Here is a 15,909-nt window from a genome sequence, read left to right on the forward strand (position 1 = left end):
GAGAAAAGAGAATTCAGTATCTAAAGGATTCCAACTTCTAATTTTATTTAAATCTACACTTTTTGGGGTAATCTTATAGTTATGCATATCACAAAAAGTATCACAGAACACAGTGAGTATTTTGAGCAAAATCACTAAAATAAAACAGCAAAGCAGCAGCAACTACAATTTGCTAAGCACTTGCTTTGTGCTAAACACTGTGAAAATTTAAAGTGCACAGTAGATAACACTCTAGTGTTTTGGGGCCCTGGAGCCTAAGAGATTTGGATTTGAACCCTGGCTCTACTATTTACTGGTTGTGTGACAAGTGGACACTGGACCTTTTTAAGTCTTAGCTTTCCCATCCATAAAACAGCAATGATGGTATGTTACCTCACAAGGTTCTTATGAGGATTAAGTGAAATAATGTACGAAAAGTGCTCAATCAGTATTTACTATTGTTGCTTCCTTTAGTTAATACAATAATCCAATGACACAGGTACTGTGATTCCATTTTGCAGTTGGGCTAACCAAGGCTTAGAGGGGTTAAGTAACCAGCTCAAAGTAATACATGATACAGCAGTTTTGGAGTTTGATTAAAAAAATAAGGCTCATGAAGCATTTTATCACCATCAAATGGCTGACACCCTAAATCTTTTGTAAAAATAAACCAACTACACATTTAACAAATCTCAAATTTTGTACCTTTAGGATAACTGTAAAAGACAAAGCAAAGAATTCAATTCAAAGAATTAAACTAGTATTCATGGAGGACTTCTGTTTGCAAAGAATATATATATAGATATATATATATATACACACACACACATGTATCTTGATGTAATCTTCATATCAACAAAATCAGTTAGGAATTATGATACTTACTATTATTATTATTTTTTTTTTGAGGAAGATTAGCCCTGAGCTAACATCTGCTGCCAAGCCTCCTATTTTTGCTGAGGAAGTCTGGCCCTGAATTAACATCTGTGCCCATCTTCCTCTACTTTATATGTGGGACGCCTACCACAGCATGGCTTGCCAAGCAGTGCCATGTCCGTCCGCACCTGGGATCCGAACCGGTGAACCCTGGGCCACCAAAGCGGAATGTGCAAACTTAACTGCTGCGCCACGCAGCTGGCCACAATCATTCTTATTTTTAAAATAAGGAAACTGAAGCCAAAGAGATTAAGAAATTAACGAATGGCCACATAGTTCTAGTAAACGACAAATTTAGGATTAAAACTGAGGACTAATTCCAAAAGCTATAATATTTCCATTATACCACACCATTCATTTCTAAACAGAAGGTAGGCATAAAACACATACAAGTGTTTATCAGCGTGCCTTTGGACTTCCAAGTCAGTCACTTCAAGACAGATTTCAAGACTATTTCCAGACGTTCCTAACTAGGAATACCATATTAAAATCTTTTTCTATGTAAGGCACTGAATAGCTGAAACAAATGTTAATCCAGATATCTGCTTGAAATATAGTCTATGGTTATATTTTTAAAATAACTTACTATATGTTATATGGATTATATTTTATACTTATTGATTCAGCCTTATATACTCTATTTTGCCTCAAGTCAAAATTTGCCTGTATACAATAGATTCCATCACCTTCTCTGAATTCTCTCCAATCAGCCAGAAGCTCTCCAACTTTCCATCTTAGAACTCAATCCTGTTAACAATAAATCCACAGTTCTTACCCTCCACACACCCCCATGGAAGAGTCATAGTCTAGAAAATTTTAACTATTACCATCCCACAATGTGTACCATCAACATAATTAAATGTAAGACAGAATATAGCAATTAATAGAGTGAATTTCTCAGTGGAAAACAAACAGAATAAGAAAAAAAGAGAGAAGGTAAATGTAGGAAAAATATATTTATTAAAAGACTATGACTATATGTAGCAGGAGTAAAAGCAGTGAATGGGAAGATGATTAAATGACAGTTAGGTACATTGAATGCAAAGGAGGTAAGGGAGAGAGAATCTGTGGGTGTGCAGGAATTAGTAAGTGGTAAGTTAATACTCTTTATATAAAATAGGGCACCATTTCATAAAATATTACTTACACTTTAAATTCATTTTGGTGGTAAAGAGATGAAACTGTTTCACTCTATAAAACCGTAACATCTAATACAAAAAAAAAAGCAAAACTGGCCCTACACTGTAATACTACAAAGTAAGTCCCTCCAAAGAGGTTGCTACAAATACACAAAGAGTCTTCTTATAACAGAACCCTGGGGCAGGCAAGATGGAAGTAAGGCTAGCTATTGTTGAGTACTTTCTATAGCCAACCAATGAAAAGTTGTAAAAAGTCTGTTTTGAATTTGTAAACTTAGTTTTCATTTAGCATTTCATTTTAAAATTCTGGAAAAAATAAAACTGTTTGTCCATAAGATACTAACACGGAGCTGAAAAAGTTTTAAGCTGTTTCATGAAATGTAAATATTTAACCTCAGGTAAAGTATTAGAAAAACTCCACTTTCATGTAATTGGGGGGGAAAAAAGACACTGAGAAAATGTGTTCTAATAGTGGCATAGCAGAAAATACGAGATCAGAGATTCTGGCAATAATTAAAATAATTTACATAGCACGTCCAAATATTGTTCCTTAGATTTAAATATTTATGGCATTGTTAGAGAACTCAGTAAATCAAGCAATCACAAATTTTACTATCATTAATCACATTAGACTTAAAATACTTCCAATTTTTATTTCTGCAGAATATATCTTAAGTAGTACTCTGTGCTTTTTACTAAAAACAGTGGTTTTGTCTGTTGTGTTTTGCGTTTTTGCTTTGAGTGGCAAACTGACAGATTGAGAGGGGCAAATAAAAATAAAGTTGATTATAATATATCATATGTGAAAGTTTAAAAGCATAATTAGTGTATAACAGTTTTACAGCAAAGGAGAAAATAGGACATAAAACATTAGTTAGATTAATTTGTCTATACGGAACGTGTTTTTAAACCTTTCTATTCTATTTTGCAGGGTTTATCTTAGGCATTTAAGAAAAACAGCAACCGTAAGTTGTATTAGTCAAAGAGCCCCTGGTTCACATGCCAGGATTCAAGGCAGAATTTACATATAAACTTATAAATTCTCTGCATTAAATTCTTTCCTGATCTTAGGTGACCTATAGTCTGTGGTTAGAAAGAAAATAAGGTTGCTTTAGGAATATTTTTAATTAATCCAGAACTCTGAGATCTCAAAGAATTACACAAAAATAGACTCCCAGTCACTCACAGACTCTGTTTAGACCTCTGACAGTTTCTGAGGAAGAGAGTAGGTTTACAAAATTCACTCTTTGCTTACATCTATCACTATTTAACCTTCAAATATCAAATAATCCACATGTCTTATGCATGTAAACTTTAATATTAAAACAATTTAAAAAAGAGTAAAAGTAGTCAATTCATTATCACTTTGCACACTGAATTTAGTAATTTTGCTAATTCTAAAGCAAATGAACAGCCTTAAAAAAAAGACTGTAAAATGTTAAATGGCAGTCATCTAAGAGCAGATGATAAAGGATAAAAAATAGAAAAACAATAATTACTTTTTCTACCTTCCCTTAACTTAATGAAATTTGAAAAGAAATGGAAAACAAAAAGATATACTGTAAAACATCTTCTTTATTAAAATTAACAACAACAAAAAAGAAATAAGATTGACAGTCATTGACAAACAGTACAACTTTCAGCATGTTCTTTCTCCTCAGGCTATATAACAATGATAGGAGCAAAGTAGAAGAATTAGGTTTGTACATTTTCCCAGAGACAAAATTCAAATGAGTGGAAGAAATCGGGAAAGTATCCCACCTAGTTGATAAGGAAGACCAAATACCTTTGTGCTTGTCCCGTTTATGCTTTAGCTGTGCTGGATGGGATCTGAGTCTGGCTAGAGCCTGTTCTCGATGGTTCATAAAAATAGGACCAGCAAATACAAGGGGGCCTGAGGAGAAACATTTTGTATGTGCATAGAAAAGCTCACAAAATGAAAACACTACAATGAACAAAAATAATTCAAACTAAAAAGCATGGAAATTTATTCTTTACTGTTTTGGACATTATACTGTCTTCCCAATTCCCCTATATTAACCCCCAACCCCCAACCATAATCTATTCACTATTCCACACACAAGTTTTAATATCTTAAATATAGTTTATAACGTACAAATTCTATCTTTTATAATTATAAAATTATCAGGTAGTTACTAACAGTCTCAAATAATCAGAAATTTCAATTAGAATAAATCAAATTATCTTATAAACATTTTTAATATCATATTTATTCAAACTTAGTAAACCATACATTCATTAAAAACAAATATGTTTCCTATTGAAATACCAAAAACCAATTAATTTTTAATTTAATGATTAAGTTTTAACAAGGTCCTCAAGATTTAATGTCCTTATGAGTCTTGCTATAAAACCAAGAGAAATGTTACCGACTTAACTACATTTGGTCATAAGAGGTCACAAGATGGTCAAAAACAGCAACTAAAAATTGAAACACATACGTGTATATGTATATATATAAAATCACTGCTTTATGAAGACAGAATTGTAGAAGTTGTATGTGATTTGATGTCCTAAAAAAGATAAGTCTAACTTTATGTATGATTTCTGTAACCACATACACAAAATCAGAAACAAGGATAAGCTGAGCTTCATATCGACACTGAATAGGGGAATCGAACCCAAGGTAACATTCTCGGGAACATTAACCATTCTCTCATAAAATAATTTCTTTCTCAAGCTCCACCAGGTACATATACATAACATACATATACAAATTCATACTTACATAGACTACAGTTATTTCCACTTATATAGTATTAAAGGAAAAAATCTACAGCCAAATTAATTTCAATAAAACTTAAAAATTGCTTTTCCTCATTATCCTTTAGCTTGAAAAGGAAACTTTAAATTACACCTTAAAATTTTAGTTCTTTTCTTACAGAACAGAACCACAGCTTCCTTGAGTTTTAGCAACATCAAAAATGCCTGCACATTTCAAAACATTCTAAATTTGACAGTTAAGAGGTTACCAGTATTTGAAAAGGGAATTGACAGTATGTAAGCACTGTTTCGACAGGATTCTCTATAGATCTTCAGCTATAATTAATTTTTCTAACAATGGAACAAAAATTAAACTATTGGTCTGTACTAAAATTTGACAAATGCCACATTAAATACCAAAGTATCCTTCATTAACCATCAAAAACAGGTAGAAAAAATATATTTTAATTATGTTTCTAGATATAGATAAAAATATAAGCAGCAGTAACTCTATGAAAATCCAAGAATAACATATTCTGTGATTACCACAGATAAAAATATGCTAATTAATGTTAATAGAAGAATTAAATATTATTTCCTAGTAATGCAGTACCAATTATTTGCAAGCTAAGATCATATATATTGAGCTCCATTTTAAAAATGTGATAAAATGGAATATATTTCAAATATGAACAAAATGTCTTATGTCTTCAACATGCATTAATTTTTAGTTGATTTACTAAAGCAGATAATGTAAATCACTCTGAAAAGTAAGACACTTTGCAACTACACAAAAAGAACTGTAAATATTAAAATAATAATGATATTAAGTTGTATTTACCATTTTCTGATTTCTATGGTCTGTTTGGGATATTATTTCTTCTCATAAAAATATTACACCCATAACATTCATAGTTATTTAGCTTCTCACTAAATTTAACCTTTTTAGAGTCTTTTGATGTATAAATATAGAAGGTCCACAGGCAATCATATCAAGAAAGTATACCATCTGAGTTCAATTTAAATCACCATTTACAATACCAGGCTATCAAGTTCTAAAATACTTTTGTGATCCATGGACTAAAATAATTTTCCTTATAGTTTTCCTAAATAAACATAGTTCAGTCATTCATTTATTCACCAAAAATTTTTTATTATCTTTAATGTAATAGACAGTAGGTGTGATGGATATAATGACAAAGACACAGATCTTATCAGAATTCAGTCCACTAGGGAAGACAGAAATAAAAAAACAAAGAATTGCAATATGTTGTGATAAATGTTATAAAGGAAATCTGAACATATTATATCTTGAAGGATGAAAAGTGACCAAATCAACCAGGGTGAATAGAGAGGGTTCAAAGAATGAGAAAAACTTTGCCTAGAGAGAAGCAAGGAAGAGAGGGCATTCCAGGTAAAAGGAACAGGATTTATAAAAATAGGAAGATGTTAAACAAGAATATTGTATAGCCATTAAAAACACACATAGCTGAAATGAATGGAGTATAGGATGATTTAGCAGAAACTGGTGGAAAATGAGTTTGGAGATGTATACAAAAAACAATTAAAATCTTTTTATACCACGCAACTTCACTGTAGAGCTGATGAGAAGTCCATGAAATGTTTTCTATTAGTCAACAAAGACATATTAAGTACTGACTGATTTCAGATACCAGGCTAGGTCCTAGGAACACTTAAAGAACACACATCTCTGCCTCAAGAAGCTTACAGTCTAATAGGGGAGGGAGAGACCACACACGACTCAACAAGAAATTATGACAGTGTGCTAAGACAAAATTAAGCACAATGGAGGTGCAGCTAGCAAACCTTGAGGGTGAGAAAGTAGGAAGTTTTGGAGTACAAGAAGAGAAAAATATCACATAAGCTGAGACCTAATAAAAGAGGTAGTGAGTGCTGTAAAGGTTCAGAGATACAAAGAAAAAAAGTTCAGGAGCAGAGAACGGGAAGAAGAGTAAGAGGAGATGAAACTGCAGAGATAAAATGTGTAATTCGTTTAGAGAACTATGAATAGCTTTTTGGTTTTAAACAGAGAAGTGCTGCTGATCAGATTTGCATTTTAGAAAAAACATTCTAGACAGAAGGTGGACAAAGGCTTAAAAGATAGGACTGGGGGAAAGAACATTTAAAAGCTTTTCGCTGTAGTTCAGTCAAACAACAGAAGGGGACTGAACTAAGAAAACAGCAGTGGTATTCTAAGAAGTAGACATATTCAAAAGCTTTAGTTTCTTAATAGAACCAAGAAGGTAAAATTAACCGAACTTGCTGGTTTACATGTTTTAGTAGGAGGGGCATGAATTTTAAAAGAGTGTGAAAATACAGATTTAGATATTTAAAAGCTCCTTCCATTCACGTGTAGAAAATGGGTTTTTCAGAGCACATCCATAGGCAGGAGGCAGAAAGGGTGACTGGAATAAGTGGCCGTGGAAAATAGTACAAGCCTTTCAGAAAATTACTGGTGATACATTTCAAGAACCTAAAAATTATTACTATCCTTAGGCCCAGTAATTGTACATCTAGAAATCTATCCTAAGGAAAACTAAAATACTTTTTAAAAGATTTCTGTTCAAAGGTGTTACTATAACCTATTCTGTTAAATAGAATGTGGTAGATCCATATTTACTGTCCTAGTGTGTGTTCACATCATATTGTAAAATGAGAAAAAGTTGTAAATAATCTTATATGTAATACAATACCACTTTTATAAATAATATATGCGTATCCTTTCACGCATGTGCAGATGTCAGCACACAATTATATTATAATGGAGTAAGATATGCAAGTATATGTATTAGAATAAATCTTATTTGCTTGGTGGAGGAGAATGTGAAGGCAAGGGAAAAAATACTAGCAAAATATAAAAATGTATATGCTATAATGTTAAGCAAATATATAAAATGTAAAATTCAGTCAGTGATACAACTGGAAATGTGTAAAACTTGATTAGAAGATGACAACAAAATAAAAGCAATTAATTTACTTAAAGGATAGGTTTGTGGAAAACTTTTGACCTAAATTCCTATATTACTTTAATATGGTATTGCAATAAAGCACAAAAAAATTTTTCTGATATAACATTAAGGGGAAAAAAACAGGACACCAATATATATCACAGCATGAAATGATATAAAAAAACAAAAAAGTATGCATAGAAAAAATTGTAAGGAAGTACATCAAAATTCTACCAGTGGTTATCTTTGGATGAAGAATTACGTTGATCCTTTTTTCTTACTTATGTTTTCTAAATGCTTCATATAATATTTTAATTTAAAAAGGGACTTTCATGTAGCACTGGAAGATAGCTAATACTGGATTTAATATGTCAAATCAAGAAAACAATGGTTTTAGAGGCTTAAAAGTCAATAGCAATAACTGTTCAATCACTTTGAAATTAGAGACACTAATTATAATAAATTTCTTTTTACATTCTAATTTGTAACTATGGGAAATTGATTGTTTTTCCTATCAAAATGCAATCTATTTTATTCTACAGAAGCTGTGGAGGTTTTTGTTATTAATAATCAAAGACGTGTGATTAGCATTCCAATGTATCAAGTCAAGGCCAGAGCTGGAAAAGAACCAAATCCAAAGAGAACAGAAATCTGCTAAACAGCCCACTACCACTAGCACCATCTTCATCACCATTATCATCACCACCACCAAACATTTACTCAGGGCTTAGCACATGCCAGGCGTTTTCATGCATATCACTTAATCCTCCTTAACATCCCTACTTAGGTAGATACAGTAGTCATCCCCATTTTAAAGGTAAGAAAACTGAGCTTCAGAGTGATTAAATTCCAGGGTCATAAACCCCAGTAAAAGTTGAGCAGACAGGATTTGAACCAAAGTCTAACTCCAGAACCCATGTTCTTAATCACCATGCTATACAGCAACACTAACCATATAACTTATTATCCAAGGAGAACCTACTCAGAGTAAAAGAGGGCATTATTAAGAAATATGCCTGGACAGTAGGCATAAAATGGTACTGTGCCAGGCAATCCAGGACATAAGCTCACCCCATCTCTATAGCTCAGAATTATGAAACTTTGATTTGAGATTTAGGAAGAAAAGAAAGAAGGAAAAATAGCTAACAATATTTGAGCTTAATTTTCCTTACAATAGAGTACTGAGAAGGAATATAAAGATAGGATCATTGATAGAATCACCCAGTAGTCCTGCCAACAACTTTAAGAGAATTCTACTTAAAAATTCCACTGAAGTCTCAGAGAATTTATGTACCAATCAACCCCATACAATCTAAAAAACTAACAGTTATCACAAATGTCTTGAAATAAAATCTGTAAATGAATACTACTGGCACTTAAGAATATATTTTAAGAAAAATATTATCTGGGAGATTAATATCATAAAAACTTTAAAAGCAAAATTCCAAACTTATGAAAAGCAGTAATAACACTCCTTTTTGGGTTTCAACAGCACACTCCATTATAGAAGGCTCTGGGTCATAAACAGCAGCTTAAATTACATCAATCAGCCTGAGGCTGACTGAGCAAGGCTTTACTACAACAGCTAGGTCCTAAAATTCTGATCACCTTCAAAAGAATTAATACAAACTGGGTAAATAGGATAGATAAATCAAGTAAAATAATTTAATATAAACTAATCTTGAAGTTCTGAAATTTCAACACAAGTAAAAGCCAATTACTAATGAGCATAGTTACTACTAACATACTACTAAACGGTCAGTTATCTAAAAAGTACCAAGCAGGGGGCTGGCCCCACGGCCGAGTGGTTGAGTTTGTGCGCTCTGCTTCGGCAGCCCAGGGTTTCAGTGGTTTGGATTCTGGGCGCAGACATGGCACCACTCATCAGGCCACGCTGAGATGGCGTCCCACATGCCACAACTAGAAGGACCCACAACTAAAATATACAACTATGTACTAGGGGGATTTGAGGAGAAAAAGAAAAAAAAAAGATTGGCAACAGTTGTTAGCACAGGTGTCAATCTTTAAAAAAAAAAAGTACCAAGCAGAGGCCAAGAAAAAAAAAAAAATTATGTGTGGCAGTTGGAACACTAAAAACTTTTTTGACATTCCTGTTCCTCATGAGGACAAAACAAGACTGAAAATCCTCTAAAGCATGATGCCAAACAAGAGTCCTTGAATACTGTGTAAGTGACTCAAATCTGCATCCAGGACCCTCACGTAGAAATTCTGACTCATTAGGCCCAGGTGATTCTGGTGTAGAAGGTCCATGGAACAAACTTTGGACATCACTGCCCTAGAGCAGTGATTCTCACGCTTTACCACCATCAGAATCACCTGGGGGACTTCTTCAGAGTTGGCTGGGCTCCGCTCCCCAAGTTTCTGATTCAGTAGGCCTCGGGTGGGGCCCGAGAACAGGCAATTCTAACATGTGCCCAAGCTGTACTGGTCCTGTTGAAACCACTTTGAGAACTACTGCCCTAAAATGATGAAAGGGAATCCTCCATCCAATCAAAAGAGAAGTATTTTTTAAAAAGCAAAGGTAAAGTGTAAATACCCCAGAACTAGTCTATATTTTTTAAGAAACAATGGCTTAAGTTTTAAAACATAACTCTTATTTCGTTTACAAAAGTAATATGCATATTGAAGACTACTTAGAAAACAAATTGTAAAAAACAAAATAAAAATCACCTGTAAACTCACTTCTCAGGTATTACATTTTGGTATTTACCTTTCTAATTTTTTCCCTATGCAAGTGTGGGTGTATCTCTGTGTACATTTTGTTTTCTTACAAAAATCTGTTTTCTTATAAAATTGCTTGTAATGGGAGTGATGAGAAGGAATATAAAGATAAAATCATGAAAGTATCATATTACAATACTGGTTTTTAATTATTTAACATAGTATAAGGATTTTCCAAAGTCGCTGAATAAGAATTTGAAGTTTGACTTTTCAAAAATGGATACAAAGTTAGAATTCTTGTTTAAAAGATTTTTACAAAATAAAATATATAAGCAGGATTCTTGTTGCATGGTACTGTGTTTCACACACGGTTGTCAAGTATACTGGAACTATGTCCTCACTGCATGATGCCAAAGTAACCATGGTGACTGTGCAAAGCAAGGACATGATTCTAATATGCACAGATTTCAGTTAATTTTGGTACCTTGCAAAGCAATGATTGCCATAATTAAGGTCCATAATGAAGAGCCTAACCCATCAAGAAAATATATTTACTACATATTCTGTTTCAACAAAAATGAAAAGAGCTCAACCAAAAAATAAGGATAACACAAAATTTTGGCACCAATAATCTGAAGAAGTATTTCTATATATTGAGAACTGCAGATGAAACTGATTTGTCACAAAATATACACCAATTGCCTAGAACCTAAGTCAGTGTTTGTAAAATCAGATACAATAAAATAATTTCTGAAAATATTTAAATAATGAAGCTTTCTAACCTTTAAAATGTTACAGTTTATGTTTTAGAGGTCTATGACACGTTTTAAAATCAATGGCAAAAGAATATTCTGTAATCACAAAGCTTTGTTGAATAACATGCACAGTCAATGTTCTTTTACTTCTGATATGCAGAAATATACTATAGCTAGAGAAGAATAGCTTTTTATAGAGGGAGAAAAAAGATTAACAAGATACATAGCATTAGGCAAGTAAGTAAATGTCATCATAAGAATTTTTGCTATACTTTGGTTAAAACATAAGAAATTCCTGGGTTTTATAGGTCAGTTCATATGATTCAACCTAGGTAGTAAAAAAGATACATTGATAATTAACCTTAAGCAAATCATATCATTAACATAAAAGGAATTATCACTCAACTACCACGTCATAATGCAGAACTTAAATTTTACCCTGTTTTCTATGAAACACTTAATATGTAATTTTCCCAAATATTTATATAATGTAAATAATGACACTATAGTCATGCACTGCATAACAATATTTCAGTCATCAACAGACCACACACAGAACGGTGGTCCCAAAAGATTAGTACCATATAGCTAGGTGTGTAGTAGGCTATAGTATCTAGGTTTGTATAAATACACTCCATGAGGTTCTCACAATGACAAAACCATCTAATGAAGTATTTCTCAAAACGTATCCCCATCTAAATGACGCATGACTACATACATGAATCTTATTAAAATATTCTTTATAGGCAATGATTTTATGTAAACAAAGCCAAATTAAAAGCAAATATTCACTGTGTCAATGAATCAATATAGCTTATCAGAAACTATAAAGAACAATCTTCAAGTTTCAAGCATGTGTTTTACAACTTAAGTTTAATAAAAACAGATTTACCATGTGTGCTATATATTTTACTACTCATTCCATTTTACATTAAAAAAAGAATGTCTAGAAAAACTTATAATGATAGTTAAACAGGCAATAGGTTTTATCTCATGTATCAAATACCATGTCATTTCCAATAAGTATTTAAAATACGCAGTATCAGAAAATATTTCTACTGAAGATTTTGCCTAGTAGAAGAATAAAATCACAGACCTCTGTAATAATCTGTCTTAATTCTACAAAGAAAAGATTCCATTGGGCAACAACAGCTTTACGTAATACTTACGTATCTCTGCTTGTTGGATATATACTAAAATACCTATTATAACCTCTGTTAAATGTATTTTTAGGCTGAGAAATGTTCATAAACAATGAGGAAAAGATAAATAATAAATCTATCTTTGCTAATAAAACTTGCAGACTCTCCAACTTACCCTTCTTGTACATAACCGGAATAAGGTTTTTCCCAAAAAAGAGACAGAAAAGCACATTTTACTCTAGATTGGAAGAAGAGTGGCGGGACTATGCCCGAATGATAATGGTCATAAATGACTAAGAAAACAGAAAGTAAAATACTATATTAACCTAATTCGTTGTTCATGGTTAAACAGATGAATCCAAAATCTGGGTGACAGACAAGTTCTTAGAATTCATTTTATTTAAAAAGTTGTTGTTGCTAATAGCTTTTGATGCTTGGTAAATGGCACAAAAATTCTTAATATGGTTGACTTACGCCATAAACATCCTCCTGAATTAAACGTATGTTATTAGCACAATTGTAAATATCCTGAATAATTTTCATGAGTCACTAGAATGTTACTAATTTTAATTTCAATTTCTTACCAAATCAGGCTATTCTGTAAACTTTTCAGTGGTCTCCATATAGGGAAAGAAAACGGATTTTCATATACTTTTTCTCTGCAGCCACATCTTACCTCTTCCTTCCTCTAATCTGTGTCGCCTGATTACACGCTGCCGTTTTTCTTCCTGTCGTAACTGAAGGTGTTCTTCAATGTTAACCCCGGGTACTGGGACAGCTAGATGATTGACCAAAAGATAAAAATTACAATAATTACATATATATATAAAGATAAATAATAAATCTATCTTTACAATTAAAACTTGTTACATAATAGATATGACAGAACTACGTGAAATTCCAAAAAGTAAAAGCTAACAAACACATTGTCCAGGAGCCAGCCCTGTGGCCTAGTGGTTAAGTTTGGCACATTCCACTTTGGCGGCCTGGGTTCAGTTCCTAGGCACAGACCTACACCACTTGTCCAAAGCCATGAGGGGACTCACATACAGAATAGAGGAAGACTGGCACAGACGATAGCTCAGGGCAAATCTTCCTCAGCCAAAACCAAAAAACTATCGTCTAAAACACAAATTATTTTTACTGCAAGAATCTTAGGGAAAGGGAATGTCACTCCTTCTTAATGACATGTTGTCAGTTGCCATACAAGCACTACTGCATAATTATCTTAATTTTTTAAAATATATCTAATAGAAAATATTTAAACTATCAGAATTATTGAGTTGAGGACAATACGTTTAGCACAATCAATCAAATTACCTAACAGAAGATCTAAAGGTATCATCTCTTTCACTGCATCAAGAATTCCTCTTTGTCTTGCCTCCTGACCATCCAACTCTCTTGCACAAGCCTTGCAACATCCACACACAGCACAGCCAGATTCTCCGGAACCACAACCACAGATCCTAAAAAGAAAAAGAAAAAAATTAACTGAAATCCTTCTACTCTTTCCTTAAAACTGCCTTCTATAACACCTTTTCTGCATTTTTTTTTTTTTTTGAGGAAGATTAGCCCTGAGCTAACATCTGCTGCCAAGCCTCCTCTTTTTGCTGAGGAAGACTGGCCCTGAGCTAACATTTGTGCCCATCTTCCTCTACTTTATATGTGGGATGCCTGCCACAGCATGGCATGCCAAGTGGTGCCATGTCCACACCCAAGATCCGAACCAGTGAACCCTGGGTCGCTGAAGTGGAACATGTGAACTTAACCACTATGCAACCCGGCCGGCCCCCTTTTCTGCATTTTTGAGATTGTGTTAAATGAGTCAGCAATGAAATCACGCCTTCCAATTAGGATGTGTCAATTTTAAAGAAAAGGTATGAAAAGATGAATAATTAAAAAACAAGAGTTTATTAAGCTCCTCAAAGGCATAATTGGTATTACTTCTACAGAAAATACAAATGGATTCTGCTATCTTCAAAGCTGCTATTAACAAATACTTTTAAAGTTTTCACAATTAGTGAGGCACCAGAAGCTTTACTAGTAAGCAGTCTGGATAAGGCTGGTTGGTTAACAAACAAACAACATTGTATCTACCAGGTAAGTTAAAGGAGGCATGGGCAGCCTTCACTGAGTGAGCCCAGCTTGTCAGCTTCACACATTACGTCTCCTTCCCCCACTCTGCTTTTTATGCCCCCATCTCCCATTCTCTCCTTTCACTGTGTCCAATTACCTGTTCTTTTTTCTCTTCTTTGTCTTTTTCCTATTAGTTGTTAAGTAAGCGTATGGCATTTGAGTATAATATAAAGAAGACAAAACCACTCTCAGAAGTTGGCTAGCGGGTCAGTGAACAAGTAACTTCTTATCCACGTATTTTGTAAATGTAGAAGTCATAGTTTTAATGTTATATGTTGGATCAGTCCTAAAAAACTTTGGACAGCCTCATTGAGCCTCTGGCTATCCAGATTGGAGGAGGTACAAGAGGAAGGATCTACCTGGCAGTAGGTTTGAAAGACACAGCTGGGTAGCTTGTGAAACTCCTGGCTTTTAAATGCAAGCATTACTGACAATTTGGAGGATCACTAACTACAACAATAAAAACTGATAAAATAATTTGCCCTATTGAATTGTCCGTGGGCACTATTTAAAAAATAATGTTTAATTCTAAATTTATTCTAAGATATCCAGTCACAATTTTATAATCAAAGTCATTTTTAACAGTGCTTACTGTCCTGGCATATGTTCTTTTGTTGACTTTACTCATTTCTGCATCATTGATAAAGAAATTACTGTACTTGGTTAGGTACTGTCCATTTAGATCTATAAATTGAAAACCGACAGTAAATCTATGGGGGAAAAAGCATGTAAAGAAGAAGAATTAATTTCAAGAAGGACCAGAGAATTCAGAAATTCAATTATGATATTTATCAACTGCTTAAGTTCAGAGATTGGGGGACACAATTTTAGTAGAAACAACTTGGGAGAGCATCCAGGAGGACAAATTTCAACTCCAATATTGTTTAAAAAGAAAAATCGTAGAATCTTTCTGTATCCAAATTAAATTTTAAAATAAACAATTTAGGGACTTAAATATAGTAAACAGAGCCAAAAAGACAGCTTTGTAGAAGAAATATCATCCTTTGATAAAGAGAGCCATAATATTTTTATGTGCTAAAAACGCAAAGAAAATTTATTGTTATAAAATCATAGTATTTCAATATCTAGAAGAAAAGCCCTGTTATATATGATCTATTTAGCTATGTCAGGCCAAGTATAAACCCAGAAATGTAGTCGTACTAGATCCAGACATGATTTGGGAAGAAGCACCTGACTATTCAAGAGGGCTCACATGGGGAGGTCAGAGATGGGGGGTGCCTGTACTCACTTGGGCTTTTCCTCACAAGATTGCCCCTACTTCCCAAAGTCAGCTAATTATCATAATTAATCTGATCTTACAAAGATCAGAGCTATCATAATGCAAAGATCTAGCATAATTAATTTGATCCTACAAAGAATACCCCATTTTGTTACATTGCTATAAATGGCAATACAAAACAGGACTCAAAATTCTCCCCAACATGCT

The 15,909-nt window shown here is 33.3% G+C and overlaps 1 protein-coding gene across 29 annotated transcripts in view; it reads right to left on the minus strand.

Moving 5' to 3' along the window:
* Positions 1–15,909, minus strand: part of MYCBP2 (MYC binding protein 2) — a 256,174-nt gene that overhangs the window by 169,639 nt on the left and 70,626 nt on the right. For 17 of the 29 annotated variants that reach the window (XM_070578976.1, XM_070578970.1, XM_070578965.1 and 14 more), the window contains exons 16-18: positions 13,647–13,792; positions 13,003–13,104; positions 3,841–3,948 (exon numbers count right to left, since the gene is read on the minus strand). In XM_070578976.1, coding sequence (XP_070435077.1) covers positions 3,841–3,948; positions 13,003–13,104; positions 13,647–13,792 — 356 coding nt within the window. The remainder of the gene's footprint in view (positions 1–3,840; positions 3,949–13,002; positions 13,105–13,646; positions 13,793–15,909) is intronic. The other 12 variants (XM_070578977.1, XM_070578975.1, XM_070578971.1 and 9 more) reach the window with 1 other exon arrangement.

The sequence above is a fragment of the Equus przewalskii genome, chromosome 16, assembly GCF_037783145.1.
Source record: "Equus przewalskii isolate Varuska chromosome 16, EquPr2, whole genome shotgun sequence".
In the NCBI taxonomy this organism is placed as follows: Eukaryota; Metazoa; Chordata; class Mammalia; order Perissodactyla; family Equidae; genus Equus; species Equus przewalskii.